The 24,448-nt window shown below is 43.3% G+C and overlaps 2 protein-coding genes across 2 annotated transcripts in view; one reads left to right on the forward strand and one right to left on the reverse strand.

The window, feature by feature from the left end:
• LOC129485985 (SUMO-interacting motif-containing protein 1-like) overlaps positions 1 to 1,380 on the reverse strand; it is a 61,783-nt gene extending 60,403 nt beyond the window's left edge. Inside the window, 1 exon segment of the mRNA XM_055285188.2 lies at positions 1,065 to 1,380. Within this exon segment, the coding sequence (XP_055141163.1) occupies positions 1,065 to 1,193 (129 nt within the window). The 5' untranslated portion in view covers positions 1,194 to 1,380.
• Positions 1,381 to 1,506: 126 nt separating this feature from the next.
• LOC129485990 (uncharacterized) overlaps positions 1,507 to 24,448 on the forward strand; it is a 66,997-nt gene continuing 44,055 nt past the window's right edge. The window contains exon 1 of the mRNA XM_063642589.1: positions 1,507 to 1,598. The gene's annotated coding sequence lies outside the window, so the exon portion shown is untranslated. The remainder of the gene's footprint in view (positions 1,599 to 24,448) is intronic.

Consider the following 24,448-nt stretch of genomic DNA (forward strand, 5'->3'; position numbering starts at 1 on the left):
TCATCTAGCACTTGGCACTGTACCTCGGGCACAGAAGGGGTTCCCAATGGAGGTTTAGGGACTGTAAACCAGCTAGAAAGGGAACAGGGGCAGCAGAAGCTAGGAAACGTCTTGAACGAGTATTTGCATAGGAAGCATGGTAAACTGTATGATCTATACACATAACATCAGCTTGATAATCCTTGTGTTTCCGGGGGATGGCTCTGGGAGGCTGGGGAGATGTTGGAAGCCTTCTGAGAGAAAGCTCCACCTCCCACCCCTTGAGTAGGTCCTCAGTAACCACCTCATGAATGTATCACCTTATGAGGGGACCATGGATGTTGTGTTCGCCGTTGTATCCCCAGCCCCTACAACATCTGGCCCATAGTAGGGATTCAATAAACATCTATGCAGGATTCTCGAAAGGCAGATAATTCACCACCTCATAAACGACAAAGACGAAGGGGTTCTGAGGGAAACAGAAATAGTGCGCGAGGTTTCCTTCCCTATTCCTTCAGGGCTTGGTACAGGGTAAGTGCTAAGGAAATAAATCGCCCTCCTGTACAACTCCAAAATCGGGCCCCTCGCTCTGCAGTCAGGCCCTGGAGCGCGGCCACCATCTGGCCCAGGCCCGCGCTTCCCTCCCTCCCAGCCTGGGCTCCTGTTACCTCCCTGCACACATCTGTGCCCACCACAGGCCAAACAATTACGCGCTCCCGCTTTCCTGCATCGGCCCGGCCAGTACACCCGAGCCCCCACGTCCCGCCGAGGCTCCGAGGACGCCCGCGGCCCCGGCCTGAGACCCCAGCCCCTGCAGCAGGCGCGCCAGGAGCTCGTCCATGTGCTCGGCCGCTTTCCAGCCGCAGTCCTCTCGGGCTTCAGCGCTGAGCCCGGGAGGCCCGGCCTCCCCGGTCCCTGCCCGGGTCCCTGCCCCGGCCAGCCGCGCTCGCCGGAGCCGAGAGGCCTGGAAGGAGGCAAGGCGGGAAGTAGCCGCAGCTGTGAGGCGCAAGGGGCGGGAAGCGGGCGGTGGGCCCAGCCGAGAGTCGCGAAGACGCGCGCCCCCAGACGAGGCGACGCTCACTCACCACGGTCCGGCGGGGCAGCGCGCCGGGGGTTCGCGACAGGGCCCGGCGCAGCCTCCGCGACCGGCCCGGGCGGGCGCCCCCGGAGCTCTCAGAGCCGCTGTCGTCCGAGATCACGATGAAGTCCTCCATGGCTGCGGGCCCCGACCGAGCCAGCGCGCGGGCGGCCGGCCGGCGACCCAGGCAGTGGCGGCGGCGGCGACTTCGGTTCCTGCTTCTGAGGTGGCGGCGGCAGCAGCGGCGGGTGCTACAACCCGGGCCCTCGCCACGCCGGCCCCGCCCCGAGCCCCGCCCCGCCGGGCCGCCAAGCCCCGCCCACCGGCGACGGGCGGCTGGGGTCAGGGCCGGGGTCGCTGTGCTTCGCGGCGGCGCGGGTCTTCCCTTTCCCAGGAGAAAAGAAAAGAAAAATGGAGTCGCAGCCGGCTTCGGCAGGTGTTGGGGCCAGGGGTGCGAGACGCCGAGGCCGCGGGGACTTCCCCATCTGCTTCCAACCGACGAAAGCGTGAAGTGAGGCGCGCCCAGTCCCAACCTGCCCAGGTGTGAAGCCCCTCCCGGACTGAGAGGGCGTTGACTGAGGGGTAGGGAGAGAGGTCCTGGTGCCCGAGTGACCGAGGGTAGGTGACCTGGCTTCTGGCCGAGCTAGGGGAGAGAGACGCCACTTTTTGGTGCACATGCGCATGTGTATCTGTAGGATAAATGCCTAAAAGCGGACTTATGGGGCAAAGGCCATGTTTTTGTAGTTTTGATAAATGATGCCAAATTACCCTCCTAAATTGTACCAGTTTTGCGATTTCACCAACAATATGTGTCTCTCAGGAGTTTAAATTGAGATTTAGGGCAGGGGTGTCCAATCTTTTGGCTTCCCCAGGAAGAATAATTGTCTTGGGCCATACATAAAATACACTAATGATAGCTGATGACCTAAAGGAAAAGAGTTGCGAAAAAAAATCTCTTAATGTTAAACGGGGTTAAACAAGTTTGACGTAGACAGTTGTTCAGTTGGTATCAGGATCAGAAGCTGAAAAGGTGCACAAAAGAAGCCATGAAGTAGCAGAGGCCGTGAATAATTAGATGTTGTGAATAAGCAGAAGTTATAAAGGTGAAAAAGGTTGTCCCCCGTAGAGGAATCCGTGGGTAGTTGGCTGCTTGGTTGGTTGTAGGGCAGGACCATTAAGATCAAGATAGGACCTATTGGTACACTAAATGTGGGGTATTGACAAAATCCTGCTGCTCAGGCTCCAACAATTTTGCAAAATATGTTAACAGATACAAAGAATAATGTGTTTAATAGGAGAGGGATTTGTTCCTAAAGGAAAGGTTATCAGGTGCTCTCCAAGCACTGTCTATTGCAGTGTTTTTCACACTTTAGTGAACATCAGAATCCCCTAGAGTGTTTGTTAAGACAGATTGCGGCCGGGTGCGGTGGCTCACGCCTGTAATCTCAGCACTCTGGGAGGCTGAGGCAGGTGAATCACTCACTTGAGGTCAGGAGTTCGAGACCAGCCTGGCCCACCTCGTCTCTACTAAAAATACAAAAATTAGCTGGGCATGGTGGCAGGCACCTGTAATCCCAGCTACTTGGGAAGCTGAGGCAGGAGAATTGCTTGAACCTGGGAGGCGGAGGTTGCAGTGAGCCGAGATCGCGCCATTGTACTCCAGCCTGGGGGACAGAGCGAGACTCCATCTCAAAGAAACAAAAACAAAAAACCCAACAAAACACAGATTGCTGGTTTGCTGGTATGGTTTGGATCTGTGTCCCCACCCAAGTCTCATGTTGAATTGTAATCCCCAATATTAGAGGTGGGGTCTGGTGGGAGGTGACTGGATCGTGGGGGTGGTTTCTTATGAATGGTTTAGTACCATCCCTTTGGTACTGTCCTTGTGATAGCGAGTTCTCTTGAGATCTGGTTGTTTAAAAGTGTGTGGCACCTCCCACCTCGCCCCTTTCCCCATGTGACGTCCACTCCCCCTTCGCCTTCCGTGTTGATAGTAAGCTTCCTAAGACCTCCCCAGAAGCAGATGCTACTGTGCTTCCTGTACTGCTTGCACAACCGTGAGCCAATTAAACCCTTTTTCTTTATAAATTAGTCAGTCTCAGGTATTTCTTTATAGCAATTCGAGAATGAACTAACAATCACACATCAGATTTTCTGATTGAGAAAAAGAATTTTGGGGATGGGGCCCTGAAATTTGCATTTCTAACAAGTGCCCAGGTGATGTGGATGCTGCTAGTCTGGGGACCACACTGTGAGAACCGCTGGTCTGGTGGACAGGGAGTTTATGCCCAGCAGATTTCAGACATTCTGGTCCAATGGGTGAAGTCACCCTTGTGAAAGGATTCATTAAATTGTCTTCATCTAAAGCTATTAAACATTTAGGGTTGTGATCTCTCACACCTGTAATCGCAGCACTTTGGGAGGCCGAGTTGGGAGAATAGCTTGAGGCCAGGAGTTTGAGACTAGCCTGGGCAATATAGCAAGACCCTGTCTCTACAAAAATAAAAACAAATCATCCAGGTGTGGTAGCACATGCCTGTGGTCCTAGCTACTCAGGCAGCTGAGGCAGGAGGATCCCTTGAGCCCAGGGTTGGGGACTGCAGTGAGCTATGATACTGCCCCTGCACTCCAGTCGGGGCAGTAGGGTGAGACCCTGTCTCAATAAAACAAAACGAAACACAATACGCAACCATTTAGTGTGTCTGACTACCTGCTTGCTGAAACACTGTCTTCTCTAGGTTTCTGTGATGCTGTACTTCTCTCACCACTTTTTTTTAGTCTCCTTAGCTGACGCCTGTTCCTCTACTCATTCCTTAAACTCTTCATGTCCCTTAGAGTCCTGACATCGGCCACCTTTACACACGGGACCTCTTCCCTCTACAATCTCAACTATTCCCTGGCTTCAGCGATTGGTTTTATGCCAATGGCTGCCACGAGTTTATCTCAGCCCAGTCCTGTCCTTAAAACTCCAGTTGTATACATCCAAACATCTGCTGAAGCTTGTAGGCCTCTCAGGTTGAATATGTCTAAAGCCAAACTCACCTTTATGCTCCCCACACCCACAAAAAAGCCTGCTCTCTTTGTGTGTGTTATGGTGATGGCTCCACCAGCCAGCAATTGCTGAAGTGAAAAACCTGAGCATTGCACTTGATTTCTCCCCTTTCCTCAACAAGTCCTGTCTGTTTTACCTCCTGAACATCTCCTGCATCCCTCTACTTCTTTTGGCCTCTGCTGCTGATTCTAGCCAAGCTCTGGCCTACTGTATTGTGGCAAGACACAAGAGTTCAGACTGTATCTTTCTAGCAGCCATCCTGCCTGAAATACAGGAAACTCAGGACCCCTGGTGGTATAATATGAGAACAGCTTAAAAGTACCCTGCCCTTGCTTGGCAACCCAGGTGGGATGAATACTGGCTCTGAAGTTGCGCTCCTTAAAACTATAAGTAATGTCACTTGTTTCCTTGGCCATCCTGGATTTGTCTTGAAGTATGCCGTTTACCCAAGACTTCCAAAGTGATTGTATGTTTTTCAGAAATTTGTGTGTTTTTTTTAAGTGACACTTTTTCATAGACTCACCCCCCCCAAACCATACATTAGTCTCATGTAAATTGAGAGGCTAATGTAGTATTTTCTGCATCCAGTGAATACTGTATTTGGTGAGCACCTGCTAGATGCTAGGCATTGTGTTAGGGGTCGGGGATAAAGCAGTGAGCAGGACAGCTATTGCCTCTGTTCTCAAAGAGCTTAGCAGTTAAGGAGGTATCACTAGTTGGTTAATGAAGAAAAAATTGTTTCTTTTCTTTTAAAATAATTTTTAATGAAAAATTCATACATGAAAAAATGTGTGAAGATGCAAATCAAAATCACATTGAGATCCTACTTGATACCCATTTAGGATGGCTATGTTTTTAAAAAACAGAAAACAAATTTGGGCAAGGATATGGAGAAATTGGAACCACTGTGCGTTGCTGGTAGGAATGTAAAATGGAGAAGCAGCTATGAAAAATAGTTTGGCAGTTTCTCAAAAAGTTAGACATAGAATTACCATATGATTCAACAATTCTACTCCTAGATATTTGCCCAGAAAAACTGAAAATGGGAACTCAAACAGGTACTTGTCTGCAAATCTTCACAGCAGCATTATTTGTAATAGCCAAAAGGTAGAAACAAGTCTTCCTCAACAGATAAATGGATTAAAAAAAAGTGGTATATACATATAATGGAATAATATATTCAGCCATGAAAAGGAATTAAATTCTGATAACATGTCACAACATGGATGAACCTTGAGAATATTATGCTGAGTGAAATAAGCCAGATACAAAAGGACAAATATTATACAATTCCATGTTTATGAAGTACCTAGAATAGGCAAATTCACAGAGACAGATAATGGAATAATGGTTTTCAGGGGTTGGGGATGGGGAGAATTGGGAGTTATTGTTTAATGGGTATTGAGTTTCAGCTTGGGATGACAAAGAGTTCTGGAAATGGATGGTGGTGATGGTTGCACAACTTTGTGAATGAACTAATGCCGCTGAATTGTATGCTTAAAATGGTTATAATGGTAAATTTTGTGTTACGTCTATTTTACCAAAATAGAACACACTGTGTGCATGGTTTTCTTTTATAAAATTTGAAAGCATTACAGACAAGGCTAAAAGCCCCTTTTGCCACCTCCCCCATCCAGATTCGCAATTCCCCCTGTTCAGTGCTGTTATGTTTATTCCTCTAGAGCTGCTTCTGTGTATTTACCTGAATTCATGTGTACTTACTAAAATTAAATACATTTTTAGCTTTATCGAATAACATATCTGCTCTGGTATAGAGTTGTTTTTTTTGAGACGGAGTCTCACTCTATCACCCAGGCTGCAGTGCAGTGGCACGATCTTGGCTCACCACAACCTCCACCTCCTGGGTTCAAGTGATTCTCCTGCCTCAGCCTCCCGAGTAGCTGGGAGTAGCTGGGCATGCATGCCACCATGCCCGGCTAATTTTTTTTTTTTTTTTTTTTTCAGTAGAGACGGGGTTTCACTATGTTGACCAGTCTGGTCTTGAACTCCTGACCTCGTGATCCGCCTGCCTTGGCCTCCCAAAGTGCTGAGATTACAGGCGTGAGCCACCACACCCAGCCTGCTATTGAGATTTGAAACCATCATTTGTGGTAAAAACATTCTAAATACAAAGCTTCCTGCCTTATTAATGGGGATTTTTTTTTTTTTGGTGGTTATTCATCTTCAAAATATTTTTTTTTCTATTTTTCATTACATGGCAGGGTCAGTGCCTGCAGACCCACTTTTGTTTATGCTAAAGCCAGCTAGCTCAAGTTTCTCCCTGCTCTAGGGAACATTCTGTCCCTTCTGCGGGATTCCAGGTCTAATCTTCCAGTTTCAGGGCACTCTTAGCTTTTCCACTGGATTGCTTCAGCAGGCGGCCTCTCAGTTTACATAACTTTATTTAAATCATTTTCTTACACTTTCTCCCTGCTTCCTTCCCATCTTCAAATTTGCTGTGATATCAAGGTCTTTGTAAAAATTTTGTTTCATTCCCTATGTTTGAAGATGATACATCCTCATTTGAGAAAATTAAAGCAATTGAGAATGGTTATGAAGCAGAATGTGTAACTCCATCATATTTTGATAACATCTTTCCAGATAGCTCTAAATGGCCGATACTCACATGTGCAAAATTTTTACATAAATGGGATCAGACTATGCATATTGTATCACAGTTGGTTTTCTTAAATTAATATGTCCTTATGGTTTTCTGTGTCAGTGAACATGGATCTATAGTATCCATATTGTCTATTTTATTGGCTCATATTTTAAAATAGTGTATTTGCTCTTATATAGAAAACCACAAAGAAGCAAGCAAAAAAATATACCACGTTCTCCCATTCTTGGTATCCCTCACTGAACAGTTTGTAAAACTAAAAGAAACGTGAGTTCAGTAAAATCTTGCTACCAAAACTTACAAAATGAAAAGTGAAAGTTGAAAGCCACCCTCTCATTCCTAGTTCTTCTTCCTAACACTAAATACCTTTATTAGTTTCTTGTAAATCCTTCAAAACATACTTACTACACATACTTACCTGTTCTAACACACCCTAAAAAAACACACCGTACAGTTATTTACTTTGCTTTTTTTCGTTTATCATGGGCATTATTTCCTAACTGCAGGGTAAACATATCTGTCTCTTTTTAACAGCTTACATTAAAAAGTCATTTGTTAGGCTGTGCCACAATTTATTTAATTGGTTTTCTATCATGGATATTTTGGTTGTTTCTAGGGTTTTTATTTGTGTATTTTTGTTATTACTATTACCAATTATGTTACAACAACATCTTTGAGCTTCTAAGAAGTCTTGCCAGCATATCTGCAGGGAAATTTTTTTTTTTTTTTTTTTTTTGAGATGGAGTCTCATTCTGTTGCCCAGGCTGGAGTGCAGTGGCACCATCTTGGCTCACTGCAAGCTCTGCCTCCCGGGTTCACACCATTCTCCTGCCTCAGCCTCCCGAGTAGCTGGGATTACAGGCACCCGCCACCACGCCCGGCTAATTTTTTTTTGCATTTTTAGTAGAGACGGGGTTTCACCGTGTTAGCCAAGATGGTCTCGATCTCCTGACCTCGTGATCTGCCTGCCTTGGCCTCCCAAAGTGCTGGGATTACAGGCGTAAGCCACCGCACCCGGCCCAGGAAATTCTTAAGCATGGGGGACTGGGTTAGAAGATGTGTGTTTTACGTATTGATAGAAATTACCAAATTGTCATCCAGAAAGGTTGCACCAAATAACGTATCAACAAAAGCACTTGAGAGTGCTTATTTCCCCAAATTCTTCAAGCACTGGTTATCAAACTTTTTAATTATTGCCAATCAAATAATTTAAGGTTGGTATCTTGTCCTGATTGCCTTTACTTCATTATGAGTGAAGTTATGATACTTTTAAAGTGCTCATTGGCTATTTGTAGCTTTTTCTTTAAGCTGTGTTCATATACATTGACTTTTTTCTCCTAAGCTGTTCATCTTTTTCAGTAAGTGAAATTTATATGAATAGCTAACATTTAGAAAGTATTACATTGTTTGCATATTCAACAAGACACCAAATAATCAACATTTAGGATGTTTACAGTATTATCTTGCTGCTTTAAACATTCTTGCACATACATCTTTGTACTCTGGACCAGATATCTGTTTAAGTTAAATTTCTAGAAGTGGAATTGCTGATTTAAAGTTGAATTATTTGTCCAACTATTCCAAATAGCATTGTGTGATAGGGGAATGGTCCAAGTGAGGAAGTAGGAAAGAAAGGAACTAAACAGTTATTCCTAATTGCAAGGCCAGTCAGCTCTAAATTAGAGTTTAGTTAGCAGGCTAATTGATGATATCATCCTAGCTGCTTTCATCAATAAGCTTTGTAAAATCCTAACTCTCCTTCTCTATATGAGTGCCCAGACCTCCTGGGAGTCTGCAAATTCTAGGGTTAAAAAAAAAAAAAAAGGAAAAAATAATTTTGTAATTTTCAGGTGAGCAATAGTATTAAATATTATAAGCACATTCTGAATCATTTTATGACCGTGCAGCTCCAACATTGGCTTTATATTTCTGTTTACAGTTGCCTGCGTTGGTGCATAATGTTTTTGTCTTTTTTTTTTTGAGACGGGTCTTGCTCTGTCCCCCAGGCTGGAGTGCAGTGGCGCCATCTCGGCTCACTGCAAGCTCCGCCTCCCTGGTTCACGCCATTCTCCTGTCTCAGCCTCCCATTAGCTGGGACTACAGGCACTCGCCACCACGCCTGGCTAATTTTTTGTATTTTTAGCAGAGACGGGGTTTTACCGTGTTAGCCAGGATGGTCTCGATCTCCTGACCTCGTGATCCGCCTGCCTTGGCCTCCCAAAGTGCTGGGATTACAGGCGTGAGCCACCACGCCCAGCCAGGTGCGTAATGTTTTAAGGCACTATGGTAGTTCATGAATTTTAATTAAGTGGAGGGAGGTAGTGGGAGAATTGAGCCAGTTTACTCATGGGGCAGGTGGACTCCGGGGCAAGCAGAGCTCAAAAGAACCTGGGCAAAAGCAATCCTTTAAATTAGAAGAATGTGGGAAGTGATTTGAGGGAGGATGAATTGCACAAATCCTGTCTTTGTACGACTTGTTCACTAGCAGCAAGTGTAGTAGGAAACAATGGCATTGTTTTACATTTCTGATTTGAGTAATAATTGGATTAGGACACCAATTCAAGCCAAATTACATTAATGACCACAACGTCCACCTTAGTTTTACAGGAGTTATTGGGTAACTGCATAAAACCAGGCATTCCAGGATTGTTTGGAGGCGGCTTTGACCAAGTCTGAGGTCTACCTTGAGGTAGCAAAGAACTGAAGTTATGAACACCATCTTTTCAGAATAATTATCTGAACATTTCTGCATTCATGTTATTGACAAAATCAAATAGACAAAAATTGGTGTGCTCTCATGTTTTGTTCTAATATGCATTTAATTAATAACGATATATAAAATGCTATTTTTTCTTTGTTCCAATGTTACTTTCTTGTGAAAAAAGACATCCAAGACAAAAATCTACTACTCACATTAAGTTGTCCTTTGTCCTAGTTACCATTACATATTCAGTTTTACATATTTTAACAATATTGTGGTTAGACTTTGGATTTATACATTTCACTTAGCATACTGTGAATATTTTCCAATTTTGCTAATCTGTTTGTTATCTCCCTTTATGCTCTTCTTATACATTCTTTGTTGACCACCATCGTGACCACCATCACCAGGCAAATGTTGTTTGCCCAGGTATGTAAGCCTGTACATATTTCTCCATAATCATGTAAGCCTCTCCAAAGATACACAGACACATGTACACCACACAGAAATATATAAAATATGTGTAAAAGATTGTGAATTTGTCATTTGCTTTTACTAAAGTGAGATCATAAACTATATTTCTTAACCACTTTTTTTTTGCTTAATTCATCAGGACAGCCCAGCACTTAGATCAATACACTACAGATCCAACTTGTTTTAAATAGTGACATAGTTATTCCTACTGTAGAGGTACATGTTTATTTACTTTTCCCCATTGATGGTCATTCAAGCTGTTTTCATGTTTTTTGTCCTTACAATGTCACAGTAAGTCTCAGATTCAACCTTTCATTGTTAGGACTAGGATCACTAGATCAAAGGGTATGTGTATTTTTGGTGTTAGTGTATAAGGCCATGTTACTTACTTTAAAAGGTTGTCGGTCATATCACCCAGTATCAATGTGTGGACTTTATTTGGATCTCAGTTCAAACAAAATATGAAAAGTATGACATTTATAAGACAGTTGGAAATTTGAACACAGAGTCAGGTGTGGTGGCTCATGCCTGTAATCCCAGGTCCTGGGGAGGCTGAGGTAGGAAGATCACTTGAGCCCAGGAGATCAAGGCTGCAGTGAGCTGTGATCGTGCTGCTGCGCTCCAGCCTGGGCAGAAGAGCAAGACCCTGTCTCTTAAAAAAAAAATTTGAACACACTGCATAGATGTTTCACTAAATTAAGGACTTTTTGGTTTTCTTTTTTTAGGTGTAATAATGGTCAAGAGACATTCTGAAATATTTATGGATAAAATAATTTGCTTCAGAAAGGTATTGGGGAGAGAGAAGTAGATGGAAACAGGGATAAAATGAATGGCCATGAATTGACAATTGTTGGAGCTGGTATAATGAGAGTCCATTATACCACTGTCTTCTTTTTAGATATGTTAGAAGTTGTCCACAATAATAATTTTATAAAGCTGTAATAATTCACCCTATATTATCAATGTATGAGAAAAATGATTACCTTACATTTCCCTTGGTAATGGGTGTTACTACTTTTATTTTTGTCAATCTGATGTGTGCAAAGAGGTATTTGCTGCTATAATTTGTATTTACCTTACTGCTAGTGAGATTGATTATCTTGAGAAAGTGTAACACTTCGTTTTTGGCAGCTAGCAGTAGGTTATGGTGTTCCCAAACAAACATAAATAATACTTTCTAGAATATAAATAGGATATAGACAAGGCTACTGCATGACCATGTCTGGAACAAAATAGAGAAAAGCCATTTTGCAACCATGGAAACAATAAAACATTCTCCACTTCTAACTGGAGTGACTGCTGCTCATTTACCAATGACAACTGTAGTCTTACCTTAGTCCTACTTCCTAGATAAGAATTACGATATCCCAGCCACTGCATTGCCATAACTTATTAACAACCCTCAACTCACAGTTAATCCTCACTTCTCCAGCTTTTCTTGAAATAATCTAGTACAAGCCTAAATCCTATGAGAAGCCCCTTTCAATTCCTTGTTGAGACCTCTACAGTTCCTTTGGAGCGTTTTCCCCGCGCTGCAGCAAGGGAAATAAACCAAACTATTTTCTACCATAGAAATGTTCCTGATGGCCTTCAGTCAGCGGGCTTTAAAACAATCTTTTTAAAGTTTGTCAATTTGGATTTCTTCTTCTTTGGAACATTTTCCCAATTCAGTGGGTAGTTTTAAAATTTTTCCTTTTGTCTGAGAGTCAGTTTCATTTTTACCTACCCCACTCTTTAAAAATATTTTTCTGGCCAGGCATGGTAGCTGTAATCCCAGCACTTAGGGAGGCCGAGGTGGGTGGATCACCTGAGGTTAGGAGTTCAAGACCAGCCTGGCCAACGTGGTGAAACCTCATCTCTACTAAAAATACAAAAATACAAAAATTAGCTGGGCGTGGTGGTGGGTGCCTGTAATCCCAGCTACTTGGGAGGCTGAGGCAGGAGAATCGCTTAACCTTGGGAAGTGGAGGTTGCAGTGAGCCGAGATTGCACCACTGCACTTGTCATCCAGCCTGGGTGACAAGAGCCAGACTCCATCTCAAAAAAAAAAAGTTTTTGTGGGTACATAGGTGCATATATTTGTGGGTTGCATGAGACACTGATACAGGCATGCAATGTGTAACAATCACATCAGGGTAAATGGGGGTAAACCTCAAGCATTTATCCTTTGTGATACAAACTCTCCAATTATACTCTTAAGTAAAAATGTACAATTAAATTATTTTTGACTATAGTCCCCCCCTGTTATGCTAGCAAATACTAGGTCTTATTCATTCTAACTACTTTTTTTGTACCTGTTAATCATCCCTATTTCCTCCCAACCCCTGTTCTTTTCTAGGATCCATATGTACTACCTAGAAGAAGTAAAAGATAAGGGATTCCCATTCAGGTTAGATCACTCCAGGTTTGATGACATTAGCAAGTATTTTCAGGGTTTTGTCAGTTCTCCAGTAAGGCTACTGGGGGTTGAGGCTGCAGTGTTGCTAAGTTGGACCTCCTTTTGCTCTAGACTGTCTTCTTAACTACCAGTCTAGTTTGGCTGATGCTGATAATGTGTGTGCTCACACGTGTGTGTGTGTGCGTGTGTGTGTGTGTGAGTGCGTTTACCACTCATTGCTCATTTTGTAAGGTATTGAGGGAGAAAATTGCTAATACAATTTCATTTCATCATCTTATCAGAAGTCTGATGTTTCTATTATATTTTGATTTATATATTTACAAGCGCTTATGTGAGATATATAAAAATTCAAGTTAATTGTTATTTTACTGGTATGAAATATCACCATTTGTCCCTTTTAGTGCCTTTCATCTTGAGTCGTTGGTTACATAATATTATAACATACATAACAATTCTTTGATGTGCTGGGAAAACATTAATATTTAAGCCCACCTGTTTTTTTTTTTTTTTTTTTTTTTTGAGACAGAGTCTCGCTCTGTCGCCCGGGCTGGAGTGCAGTGGCGCAATCTCGGCTCACTGCAAGCTCCGCCTCCCGGGTTCACGCCATTCTCCTGCCTCAGCCTCCGAGTAGCTGGGACTACAGGCGCCCGCCACCGCGCCCGGCTAATTTTTTGTATTTTTTAGTAGAGACGGGGTTTCACCGTGGTCTCGATCTCCTGACCTCGTGATCCGCCCGCCTCGGCCTCCCAAAGTGCTGGGATTACAAGCGTGAGCCACCGCGCCCGGCCTAAGCCCACCTGTTTTTATCCAGTATGTAACTCTTTCACCATTCAGATAACTAGACGGAGTCATCCTTTGCCTTAAAGAAGATTGTCACAATGGAACCAGAATACAAAAAGACAAATTCTTGGCTTGTGAGTGTCAAAGCTGGGGCTCAGGTGTAAGATATTCTGAACTAGTTTCTTCAGAGTAAGTCATGTTGCTTGCTCTATTAGTTCTATTTCCTTAGATGTGACATCTCTCCTTCGTGCGGGGTGGTGTTTCTCATTTTTAGTGTTAGAGTTTTCCTCAAATATTTTGTCATTCTTGGTTGGGTGTTTGTCTTAATTTTTGAAGTTCCCTGTTAGCTCACATGTGAGTGCTGGATTTTTTCATGGCACCTTGTTGCCAGTAATTGCAGGAAAGAATTTGGACTTGCAGTGGGATGCGGTTTGTTAGCATCCGGTCTTCTGGGACAGGCATGCGTGTGTGTTGGGGGAAACCACACAGTTACCATGGGCACTGCACCGCCCTGCCTCTGGCTCAGGTGCTCACACTCGCACTTCCTGCTCTTCAGCTTCTGCTGCCATTTGCTTTGCAAACGCTGGAGAAGGTTACTCTTAGGTGCGCAGGGCTGGCTCCTGTTTCCTCATATCCGCTGCTCCTAAGGTTGGAGATCCATCAAGTTAATCTTACCTTTTGTTGTGGTTTTCTCCTTTGGATGTTTTAGGTTATGATTTTCTCCTTCAATCTGATACCATTTGCCTCCATTTTTCTGGGATTTCCTTATAATTCCTGCAGACTAATGAGTGTCAACATATCAGGCCTCAACACTATTCTAATCAATTTTCTCTCCTTCACACACTTCCTGAGCGAGTCATCTACATTAGCAGGCTCCATTTTCTAGCCTTATACTCACTTCTCAACCCACCCCAATCTAGCTCCCACTCCTCATTAGTCAGCAGAGATAGTGCTCACTCAGGTCCCCTGACCTCTGTGGTGGTTTTAAAACATGTCCACAAATTCCTTAGAAGTCCCTCCTTCAAAAGGCAGAGTCTAATTTCCTTCCCTTTAAGTGTGGGTTGTACTTGGTTGACTTGCATATGACAAATAGAATGCGTCAGAAGTGATGGTGGGTGATTTCCAAGTCTGGGTTGAAAAAGACAATGTGACTTCAACGTTTCTCTCCCGGATAGCTTGCCTGCTCTGGGAGAGCCAGGTGTGAGTGGGCCTTGGTGGATGAGGATCCTCCAGGCCTACTGGCCTTTTGGACGGCTGCAGCCTCATGAGACACTGAGCCCAAATCACTCAGCTGCGCAGCTCCTGGATCCTTCACTTTCAGAAACTGCATGAGTATCTTAATCTGTTCATGCTGCTGTGACAGAATACCTAAGACTGGGTAATTTATGAAGAACAGAAATTCATTTCCTCACTGTTTCCGGAGGCTGGGAAGTCCAAGATCAAGGTGCCAGCACTGGTACATGGTGAGGGCCTTCTTGCTGCATCCTCTGGGAGAGAGGAATACTGTGTCCTCACATGGTTGAAGAGGAGAAGAGAGAGCTAAGCAAATGCTGCAAGAAGCCTCCTTTATAAGGGCCTCAATCTCATTAATGAGAGAGGAAACTTCATGGCCTGATCATCTCATAAACACCCCACCCCTTAATAGTGTCACATTGGCAACACCTGAATTTTGGAGGGGACGCATTCAAACCACAGCAATCAGTTAATATATATTTGTTGTAAGGTGCTGAAGTTTAGGGTAATTTGTTACACAGCAACAGATAAGGAATACAACCTACACATTGTTATATCTAAAGGATGCCACGACTTCTGGGCAGCGTTTGACACTGTTGACCTCTCCCTCTCTGAAACACTCTTCCTTTTAATTCGACGACACTGCATTCTTCTACCTCTCCAATCCTTCCTTCTCATTCCTTTGCCAGTTCTTTCTCCTCTACAGTCATTTCAGTGATGAGCTCTTTAAAGTCTTCTTCTCTTTTCAGTCTAATCTCCTTCTCAGAGTTCTCACTCAGCCTCTCAGTAAATATGCAGTTGACAGTTTCTTCATCCAACCCAGACATCTTCCCAGAACAATTCACCTACATATGAAACTGCTTGCTCAGCATTATCCTTCATCACCCCCAAAGCACCTCAGTCTCTACTCAGAAAACAAATCATCTTTCCCTCAAATCTTGGTTCTCTTTCTGTGTTTTCTGCTTCAGTGAATAACACTACCACCATCTATCCAGTTCCTTATATCCCGCCATGCACCTCTCTCTCCTTAACCACGTATCTAATCCATTTCCAAGCCTGCTTAACCCCTGCATCATCTCTTAAATCTCCTCTGCTATCCAAGCCATGATTCTTTGTCACCAGGACTCTTATTGTAGCCTTCAAACCTATTCCCTTACATCTACCCTAGGCCCATCTCCAGTCCATTGTCCATACTATTGCTTGAGGGGTATTTTCAAAACACGAATCTGATCATGTTTCTTTTCTTTTTTAAATGTCTTTGTTCTGCTTTAATGCATTTAAAGGCTTTAATCATCTCCTCTCAGTCTTTGACTAAAACCCCCAAATCCTTAAGATGACCTGCCAGTCTCTGTCTTCTTACCACAGCCTGCATCTCTAGTCTCATTGTGCCACACTCCCCCACTTGCTCCCTGAAATTCAGCCATAGTGACCCTTCTCACGTGGTATGTTCCCCCTTGACCCAGGCAGGGCCTTTATGGGAGCCTCCATGAAATGCTTTTTCCCTGGCAGATCTCAGCACAGCATCCCTAGGTCATGGAAAACTCTCCAAACCTCCAATCTGTGTCAAGAACGTATCTTACAACTTTCTGGAGAATTGGGGCCCTTTTCTGTAGGTCATAGCCTAAGTTAATAATGGGGCCTAGAGGTGGTACCTTTGATTAACATTTGCCCTCTCTCTTCAATTGTGAGTGCCACGAGAGCGTGGAGAATGCCTGTGAACACTGCTTGCAGCCCAGTGCCTGGCACAGGGTCCAATAACCTAGTAGACATTTGATGAATATTTGGGACTGACTGTTCCTTGAAAATTCAAAAGGACTTGCACATAAAAGTCTTTGGTCTGGTGCCTTTTTATGGAATGTTTCTTTCAGTACTTGTTTTTCAAAGTTTTTAACTTCTGATTTTATGGTTCTTCTTGAACCAATTTTGGTAATTCATATTTTCTCAAAAAATGTCTGATTCAAGACTTAAACATTCATCAGGAAAGAATTGTACAAACTATCTTATTATAATGGGGGGAAATCACATCTGTGGTTTAATCTCTTCTTGTTTTTTATATGGTATATTGATCCCCCAACCCCCTTTAGGCTAGGGTGAGCTTGTCTATTTCATTGCTTTCATATTTTTCCTTTAAGAACCAGATTCTCTCTTTGTAACTTACAGGTAGAAAGTTATGTAATTTTTATAGCCTTTCTTAAAACAGCTTTGTTGAGGCACAGTTTACATACCACAATATTTACATGTTAAGTGTTATAATTTAATGATTTTTAGTATATTTATAGGGTTGTGTAACCACCATCACAATCAAATTTTAGAACATTTTGATCACCCCCCAAAAATCCCCTGCTTTTGTTTATTTGTAACCAATCCCTATTCCTATCCATAGGCTCAGGCAACTGCTAATCTGCTTTCTGTCTCTAGGTTGAATGCCTCATCTGGACATTTCATATACATGAAATCATATAATATCTGATCTTTTGCATCGGGCTTCTTTCATTCAACGTAATGGTTTTGAGGTCATCCATGTTGTAGCATGTATCAATATATCATTTCTTTTTTTGTTGCTGTTGAGACAGAGTCTCGCTCTGTTGCCCAGGCTGGAGTGCAGTGGCGCGATCTCAGCTCACTGCAAGCTCCGCCTTCCAGGTTCACACCATTCTCCTGCCTCAGCCTCCCAAGTAGCTGGGACTACAGGCGTCCACCACCACACCCGGCTAATTTTTTTTGTATTTTTGGTAGAGACAGGGTTTCACCATGTTAACCAGGATGGTCTCAATCTCCTGACCTTGTGATCCACCCGTCTCGGCCTCCCAAAGTGCTGGGATTACAGGCGTGAGCCACTGCACCAGGCCCTTTCATTTCTTAATAGTATTCTATTGTATAGATAGACTGCATTTCACTTGTCTGTTTACCAGTGGATTAACATTTGGTTCTTTCCACTTTTTGGCTGTATGAATACTGCTGCTGTGAACATCCCTGTGCAAGTCCCTGTGGACATATAATTTCATTTCTCTTTATTACCTAGGATGGAATGGCTGGATAATATGGTAAATTTGTGATTAACCTTTTAAAAAGCCACCAGACTGTTATTTCACATTCCCATCAGCAATGTTGAGGTATAATTTACCTACCACAACCTCACCAATACTTGTTACTTTTTCTGTGAAAGGTCAGATAGTAAATATTTTAGAATTTGCAGACTACTGTGGTCTCTGTAGCAGCTACTCAATTCTGCCCTTATAGTGTAAAAGCAGGCATAGACCATACGTTATAAATAAATGGGAGGGCTGTATTGCAATAAAACTTTATTATACAGAAACAGGTGGTTCTGTAATTTACCAACCTCCTACCTAATTATAGCCATTCTAGTGGTAGCTCATTATGGCTTTAATTTGCATTTCTCTAATGACTAATGATGTCAAGCATCTACTCGTGTGCTCGTTAACAATTTGTATATCTTCCTCGGTGAAATGTTTGTTCAAATATTTTACCCATAATTTAATTGAATTGTTTGTGTACTTATCATTGAGTTATGAGGGGCCTTTATATATTCTAGATACAAGTCCTTGATCAGGTATATGATTTGCAAATATTTTTTCCAGTCTGTGATTTTTCTTTTTATTTTCTAAATGATGTCTTCTTAAGAGCAAAAATTTTTTACATGTTTATGCAGTTTATCAGATTTTTCTTTATGCATTAGGCTTTTGGTGTTCTATCTAAGGACTCTGTCTAATCTGTCATGGTTGAGCAGTAACTATCTGGGGCTGGTGGTGTGGTGGTAAAAAGAGTTTACCAAGACAGTTGAAGGTAAAGAAAGGCAGATGTATTAGAGAAAGTAGGAAAATACATTGCAAGGAAGCAACAGGCAAGTTTGCAAGAGAGGAGCTAACTACAAGGAGACAAAGGCTTGCTGGGGATTTTATAGGGTGGTGCTTGTGCTGTGTGCTGAAGGGGGCTTTGTGCAGTGTTGATAACACCAAGGTTCCAGTGAGCTGACCTGCCATTTTCTATCAGCTGAGGGTCTGGTGATAAGTGCAGGAAGATTGTGAGTTATTTGCCCAAGAGGGCTACGTGTCCTGCACCATGAAGAAAGGCAAACTTACAGCTTATCTGCCTTCTCTTTTTGCTTTCCCTTAGTCCCACCAGCCTGACTCCTTTTCCCTAATTAGGACTCCACATTTTCCTGCTGACAGCAATAATGACAAATCTTTGTCATGTGGGTGAAGGTCTCATCTTCCAACTGCTTCCTGCTGACCAGGGGCATAGAGTTGGCCCTACCTAGGATTATTGGCCTGTTAGGAGGTTATATGGGCCTAAGCCCCGGAGTTGGGACTTGAATTGGGCAGAGTGACTGTGGGACTATGGGAGAACAGCATTTAGCAGCCTAAAATTTTGTCCTGCTGTGTTTAAAGGAGAGTTAATGGAGTACCCTTAATGGCTGCTACCGTTGCTGCAGTAACATTTTGGTTTGAAATTGTTGTATTCTAGAAGACCCAAAATGAGGTATTGCATTAACAACGAATGGTACAAATGAACTCCTATGAGCATTATTACAGGTGGGAGAAGGGGGTCTGACAGATAAAGATTTCTAAATGTTAATGGGATAAGGGAAAATTGAGGAAAAGATGTAGATGTATTAGTGAGGATGAAGAGTTGTCTAGTCTTGACCCCTATTCCTATATATTCCATCCCAGTTGCTGAATTGTTAATAGGCATAAAGTCATCATCATCAATCTTGCAGGCATTAACTTTGTTGTTTCCCCACAATAGAGAAAGCCTGTGGGGGTCCACAGTGAGCTGATCAGAGTCATCATATGGCCCCTGTTCCTGGTGTACCTGATTATAGTGAGGGCGGAATTGCAATGTGCTTGTGTTAAAGCCCCTAGGAAAGGGCCGGACCCCTTGGAGTTTCTAATGCAGAGGTTTGCCTTACAGGCCATCTCTGGTGCCTTCCTGATCCACTTTGTCATGGTGGATGATTACCATGAGGGATCCATTGGCCTAGGTCCCCCTCTTAAACCTGCGTTTTTGGTGTGTGTGTAAGTGGTGTAGTTGAATCCAGAATATTGGGCTTGTATGTTACCAATTTCTTCTATAGATAGTGCGACAGCTAGGAAGGAGTGTAATGTCATCCTCAAGTGCCTGCCTGTGTGGGCATATTCAGCAGTCAGTATTGTGTGTTATGTTAGCAACTTGAGATATTACTGGGTAGAGTGGGTGCTTGGGTGCAGCCATTGAGGCAATAGCTAGCTATGATAGAGTAAAAACAGAATCATATTTAAGGAAAATGACAATATATGGTAAACTTAGGAAGACAGGAAAGAAGAGGGGCTGTAAAGAATATGAGAAAAACAGTTAAACAAACACTAGTACTTCAGCACATTGAAGTTGTGGTTTAGGGGTAAATGACATTACTAGGACAAATATAAAGAAGTTTCATCTGGATGATAGTTTTGGAGGTTCCTCTGCAAATAGCAATTGTGTACTATCTCCCTTATAAAAGCATTAATATCAAGAAGGTGAAGCTGCTAAACAGGCAGTTGGATAATTACTGAGAGCCTGTAGTAGAATTGAATACAAAGAGTTAGTTTTAAGAATAAGATTTAGCCCAGCACGCGGCTCATGCCTGTAATTCCAGCACTTTGGGAGGCTGACGCTGATGGAGCACTTGCAGCCAGGAGTTTGAGACCAGCCTGGCCAACATGGTGAAATCCCATCTCTACTAAAAATACAAAAATTAGCCGGGCTTGGTGGCACACGCCTGTAATCCCAGCTACTCAGGAGGCCGAGGCAGGAGAATAGCTTGAACCCAGGAGGTGGAGGTTGCAGTGAGCTGAGATGGCGCCACTGCACTCCAGCCTGGGTGACAGAGAGAGACTCTGTCTCAAAACAAAACAAAACAGATTTAAAAGAGATGCTGAATTTATTTCCATCAACTTTAAGGGAGGTTAAAAAATTCTAGGTTGTTTGGTTTAACAAAACTTCTTTAACCTTTTTTTTTCTTAACTTCAGAAGAGTTTCCAGTGTTTACATTCTAGTTAGACCATAAATAATGAGTCTTATCTCAGCACCAGCAGCTTAGTAACAGCAGTTCTAAAGCAGGAAGAAAAAGAGAGGAAAATCGAGAGCTTTAGAAGACTTTAACTCTGTAGTGCAAGTTAAATATTTGAGCTCTGAATTTTTTTTTCTAATTTACCCATTAGTTTAAAATGTGCACAAAAACAGAGCATAATATGTAAGCAGCTGGAGTTTTAAAGAGAACAATAAAATCAGGGGCTAGGATGTTACAAACTTTTTCCCATTTAAGGTTAGACTCCTGGATTGAACAGAAAAAGAGAAAAAGAAAAGAAAGGAATAGAGGAAAAGGTTAAGCTTTACAGGATGGCTTTTGAGCCTGCAGCCAATGGACAGTGCAGGGCAGCATCCCTACCCCTCTCGCTTATTTCCTATCAGGGAGAGCCTTAGCACCCCAGACCTACACAGTATGGGATGAATTCCTCCCGCCTCCACAAGCCACCAGTTAAAGTGAGCTGTCTCCAGTGGGAGCGGAGAGCCCCTTCAGCTTAAGGCCATCAGGGGTCAGGATTCTGTTCCAGGGGCTCTTCGGTCCTCAGTGCAGTTCCTTTTCCAGCGGCCGAGCTTATGGGATGGGTTAAGCCATGTGGGTTTTTTTCCCGTTTATCCCATTAGGGCAGTTTGCCTATTAGTGGCCTAGCCTTTTGTACCAATGACGGTTACCTGGAGGAGTGTTCTTAGGGAAAGCTGGAGGGGGCTGGGGGCTTGTAAAGCAGCCAAGAGCTGAGCCTTCCTTTTGTCCCTGTGGTTTTCTTTCTTTTTAGCCCTGTCCTCCTTATTCTGCTTTTGGCTGTAAAAGACTGAGGAGGCTAATTTGAGGATTTTCTGTACAGGGGCCATGCTGTATTACACAAGAAAATTAGACGTTTCTTCTTGAGAGTCTAAAGGTTAAATTTGCTCCAGTGTTTTAAAATGCAGCCTAGAGGTGAGGCTAAAGGAATAGATGGGGTTTATCCCATGATGGGACTGGAAGACATGCTATTTGGGGCTAACTGAACCGCGCATTCTCTCTGGATATCCTGCCAAGATGAAAAGGGCTCCACTTAATGTCTGCTGAGGGACTCAGGGGTGCACTTTCTAAAGGGGCCTCCCACCTGTTAGAAGAGACCTCTCGGCGGCTCAGGGGCTTTACGATCGGTGGCCAGTCCGGGTATGAGGTATGAGGAAAAAGAGTAAAGGAAGAACTCAGCCTGGTGCCAGTCAGAAGAGCGGGCGGATAAGAGAAGACTCATTGTTCTGAGGCTGTCTGCATCACCTGATTTAGCAAAGGCCTGAACAAGATGGCTTATTGACTCCACAGGATAATTCAGAGTGAGAAAGAGAGGGTACGAGTCACCCAAAATGTGTGTGAATTTACTCTGAATGAGCTTCTGCTGTCAGTTGTGTCACACATAGGGTTTAGGGACTTTTACTAGAAAAGATAGGAGAGAGCTTTCCTTCCTGTTGGGCAGGGCACTCAGCCCTGTTCACCCTTTGGCCTTCAGACAACACCAGAGAGTGGCCCTGGCCAGTTACCATCAATTGTCAGAGGGATACTAGAAACCAGCTGCTGGGAGACTGAAAAGTGAAAGTAAATTTAGATCCTTCACCTGAACCTGGTGGTGGGTCAAACGCTTCCACATGGACACCTGTCAGTCCCACTGGAGTGTAGGTCTGGCCAGAGACCTTTAGTTGTCTCTGTGCTCAGATATTGGCCAGCAAGGATCTCAAGTTGGGAAAGAGAAAGAGAGAAGGGAGAGGATTCCTTGTAAGGAGAGAGAGTCCTTATATGGGCCACCAAAATGTCATGGGTGAGTGGTGACTATCTGGGGCTGGTGGCGTGATGGTTCAAAGAATTTACCAAGACAGTTGCAGGTTAAGAAAGGCTGATTTATTAGAGAAAGTAGGAAAATATGTTGCAAGGAAGCAATGGGCAAGTTAGCAAGTGTGGAGCTAACTGCAAGGAAACAAAGACTTGCTGGGATTTTATAGGATGGCGCTGGTGCTGTGTACTGAAGAGGGCTTTGTGTACACTGATAACACCAACGTTGCAGTGAACTAAATCGCATTTTTCTATCAGCTGAGGGTCTGGTGGTAGCTGGGTGCAGGAAGATTGTGAGTTATTTGCTCAGGAGGGCTGCGTGTCCTGGACCATGAAGAAAGGAAAACTTACAGCGTATCTGCTTTCTCTTGTTGCTTTCCCTCAGTCCCACCAGCCTGATTCCTTTTCCCTAATTAGGACTCCACATAATCCAGGGTCACAGGGTTATTTTCTTCTAAACGTTTTGTAATTGTAGGGTTTTTATTTTTATTTTTATTTTTGGAATGGAGTCTCACTTGGTTGCCCAGGCTGGAGTACAGTGGCATGAGCTCAGCTAACTGCAACCTCCGCCTCCCAGGTTCAAGCAATTCTTATGCGTCAGCCTCCCAAGTAGCTGGGACTATAGACGCACGCCACCAATGCCCGGCTAATTTTTGTATTTTTAGTAGAGACGGAGTTTTACCACATTGGCCAGGCTGGTCTTGAACTCCTGACCTTGTGATCTGCCCACCTCAGCCTCCCAAATTGTTGGGATTACAGGCGTGAGCCACCGCACCTTGCCTGTAATTTTTGTTCTTATATGTAGATCTGTGACTCTTTTTGAGCTATTTTTAATGACTAGTGTGAAGTACCTAAATTTATATTTTTGCATGTGAATATCTAATTGTCCCACACCATTTGTTGAAAATAATATTCTTTTCCGTTTGCATTTTTCTGGCAGCTTTGTTGAAAACCGGTTGGCCATAAATGTTGAGTTTATTTTTGAGCTCTCAATTCTGTTTAATTGATCTATATGTCAATCTCTATGCCAGTACACTCTCCTGATTTTTTTTTCTTTTTCTAGACAGTCTTGCTCTGTTGCCTGGACTGGAGTACTGTGGTGTGATCATAGCTCACTACAGCCTTGAAGTCCTGGGCTCAAGTGATCCTCCCACCTCAACCTCCCAAGTAGCTCATACTACAAGCACGAGCCATCGTGCCCAGCCTGTCCTTATTTTTGTAGATTTATAATATGTTTTGAAATTAGGAACTGTAAGTCCTCCAACTTTGTTCTTCTTTTTCAAAATTGTTTTGGCTATTCTAGGTTATTTGTATTTTCATATCAATTTTAGGATCAGCTTGTAATTCCTGCGAAAAAGGCAGGTGGGATTTTGAAAGGATTGCATTGAAGCTATAGATCAATTTGGGGAGAACTGTCATCTTAACAAGATTGAGTCTTCCAATCCATAAATATGGATGTCTCCTCACTTATTTAAATCTTCTTTAATTTCTCTCAGCACCAGTTTTAGTGTGTAAAAGTTTCATTGTATCAAAGAAGTGCATTTTTTGTTAAATTTATCCCTAAGCATTTTATTGTATTGATACTATTATGAATGGAATTATTTTTTAAATTTCATTTTTGAATTGTTCATTGCTGGTATATAGAAAAATAATCGATTTTTGTGTATTGATCTTATGTCTTGTGGCCTTGCTGGAATTGCGTATATCCTACTGTTTATTTAGCTGGGCGGCTTTGCTGTCAGTGCTGATGTTCCTAGTTCACTCAAGCCCCTTTGCTCTGATCCCGACAATTTCCAGTGCCATTTCTACGTCACTAATGAACCCACAGTTGTCTGCAGACTGCCCAGCCTCATCTGCAGCTGAGGCAGAGTCAGCCCTTTCTCCTTGTCCTGCTTTTCAGCAGGGTTGGAAATGCACAGTCTGGGATGCTTCTTACTGGGGATAGCCTGAGATGCTGGAGGAGTCAGTGGTTGTCACTGGGCAGCAACCACTCTGGCCATGTTCTGTACTTCAGCAGTCCTAGGATCTGGGTCCCCTGGTACCTGGGGGTTCTTAGATCTTGTTCCAAATCCCTACTCCAGCTCTCTGAGGATTGGGGGACTCTGCCTGGCACTGTAAATTTGTAGAATGTATCTTCTTTTGACAAGATTTGTTTCTCTGGGGGAAGATCAGGGCCGGACACTTTTCCTACCTTGTCCCTGACTATTTTCTGACAGATTTCCTTAGTGTTCTATTCTGCAGCCAGTTCCCCCTGCCCCCC

This window comes from Symphalangus syndactylus, chromosome 7, assembly GCF_028878055.3.
Source record: "Symphalangus syndactylus isolate Jambi chromosome 7, NHGRI_mSymSyn1-v2.1_pri, whole genome shotgun sequence".
In the NCBI taxonomy this organism is placed as follows: domain Eukaryota; kingdom Metazoa; phylum Chordata; class Mammalia; order Primates; family Hylobatidae; genus Symphalangus; species Symphalangus syndactylus.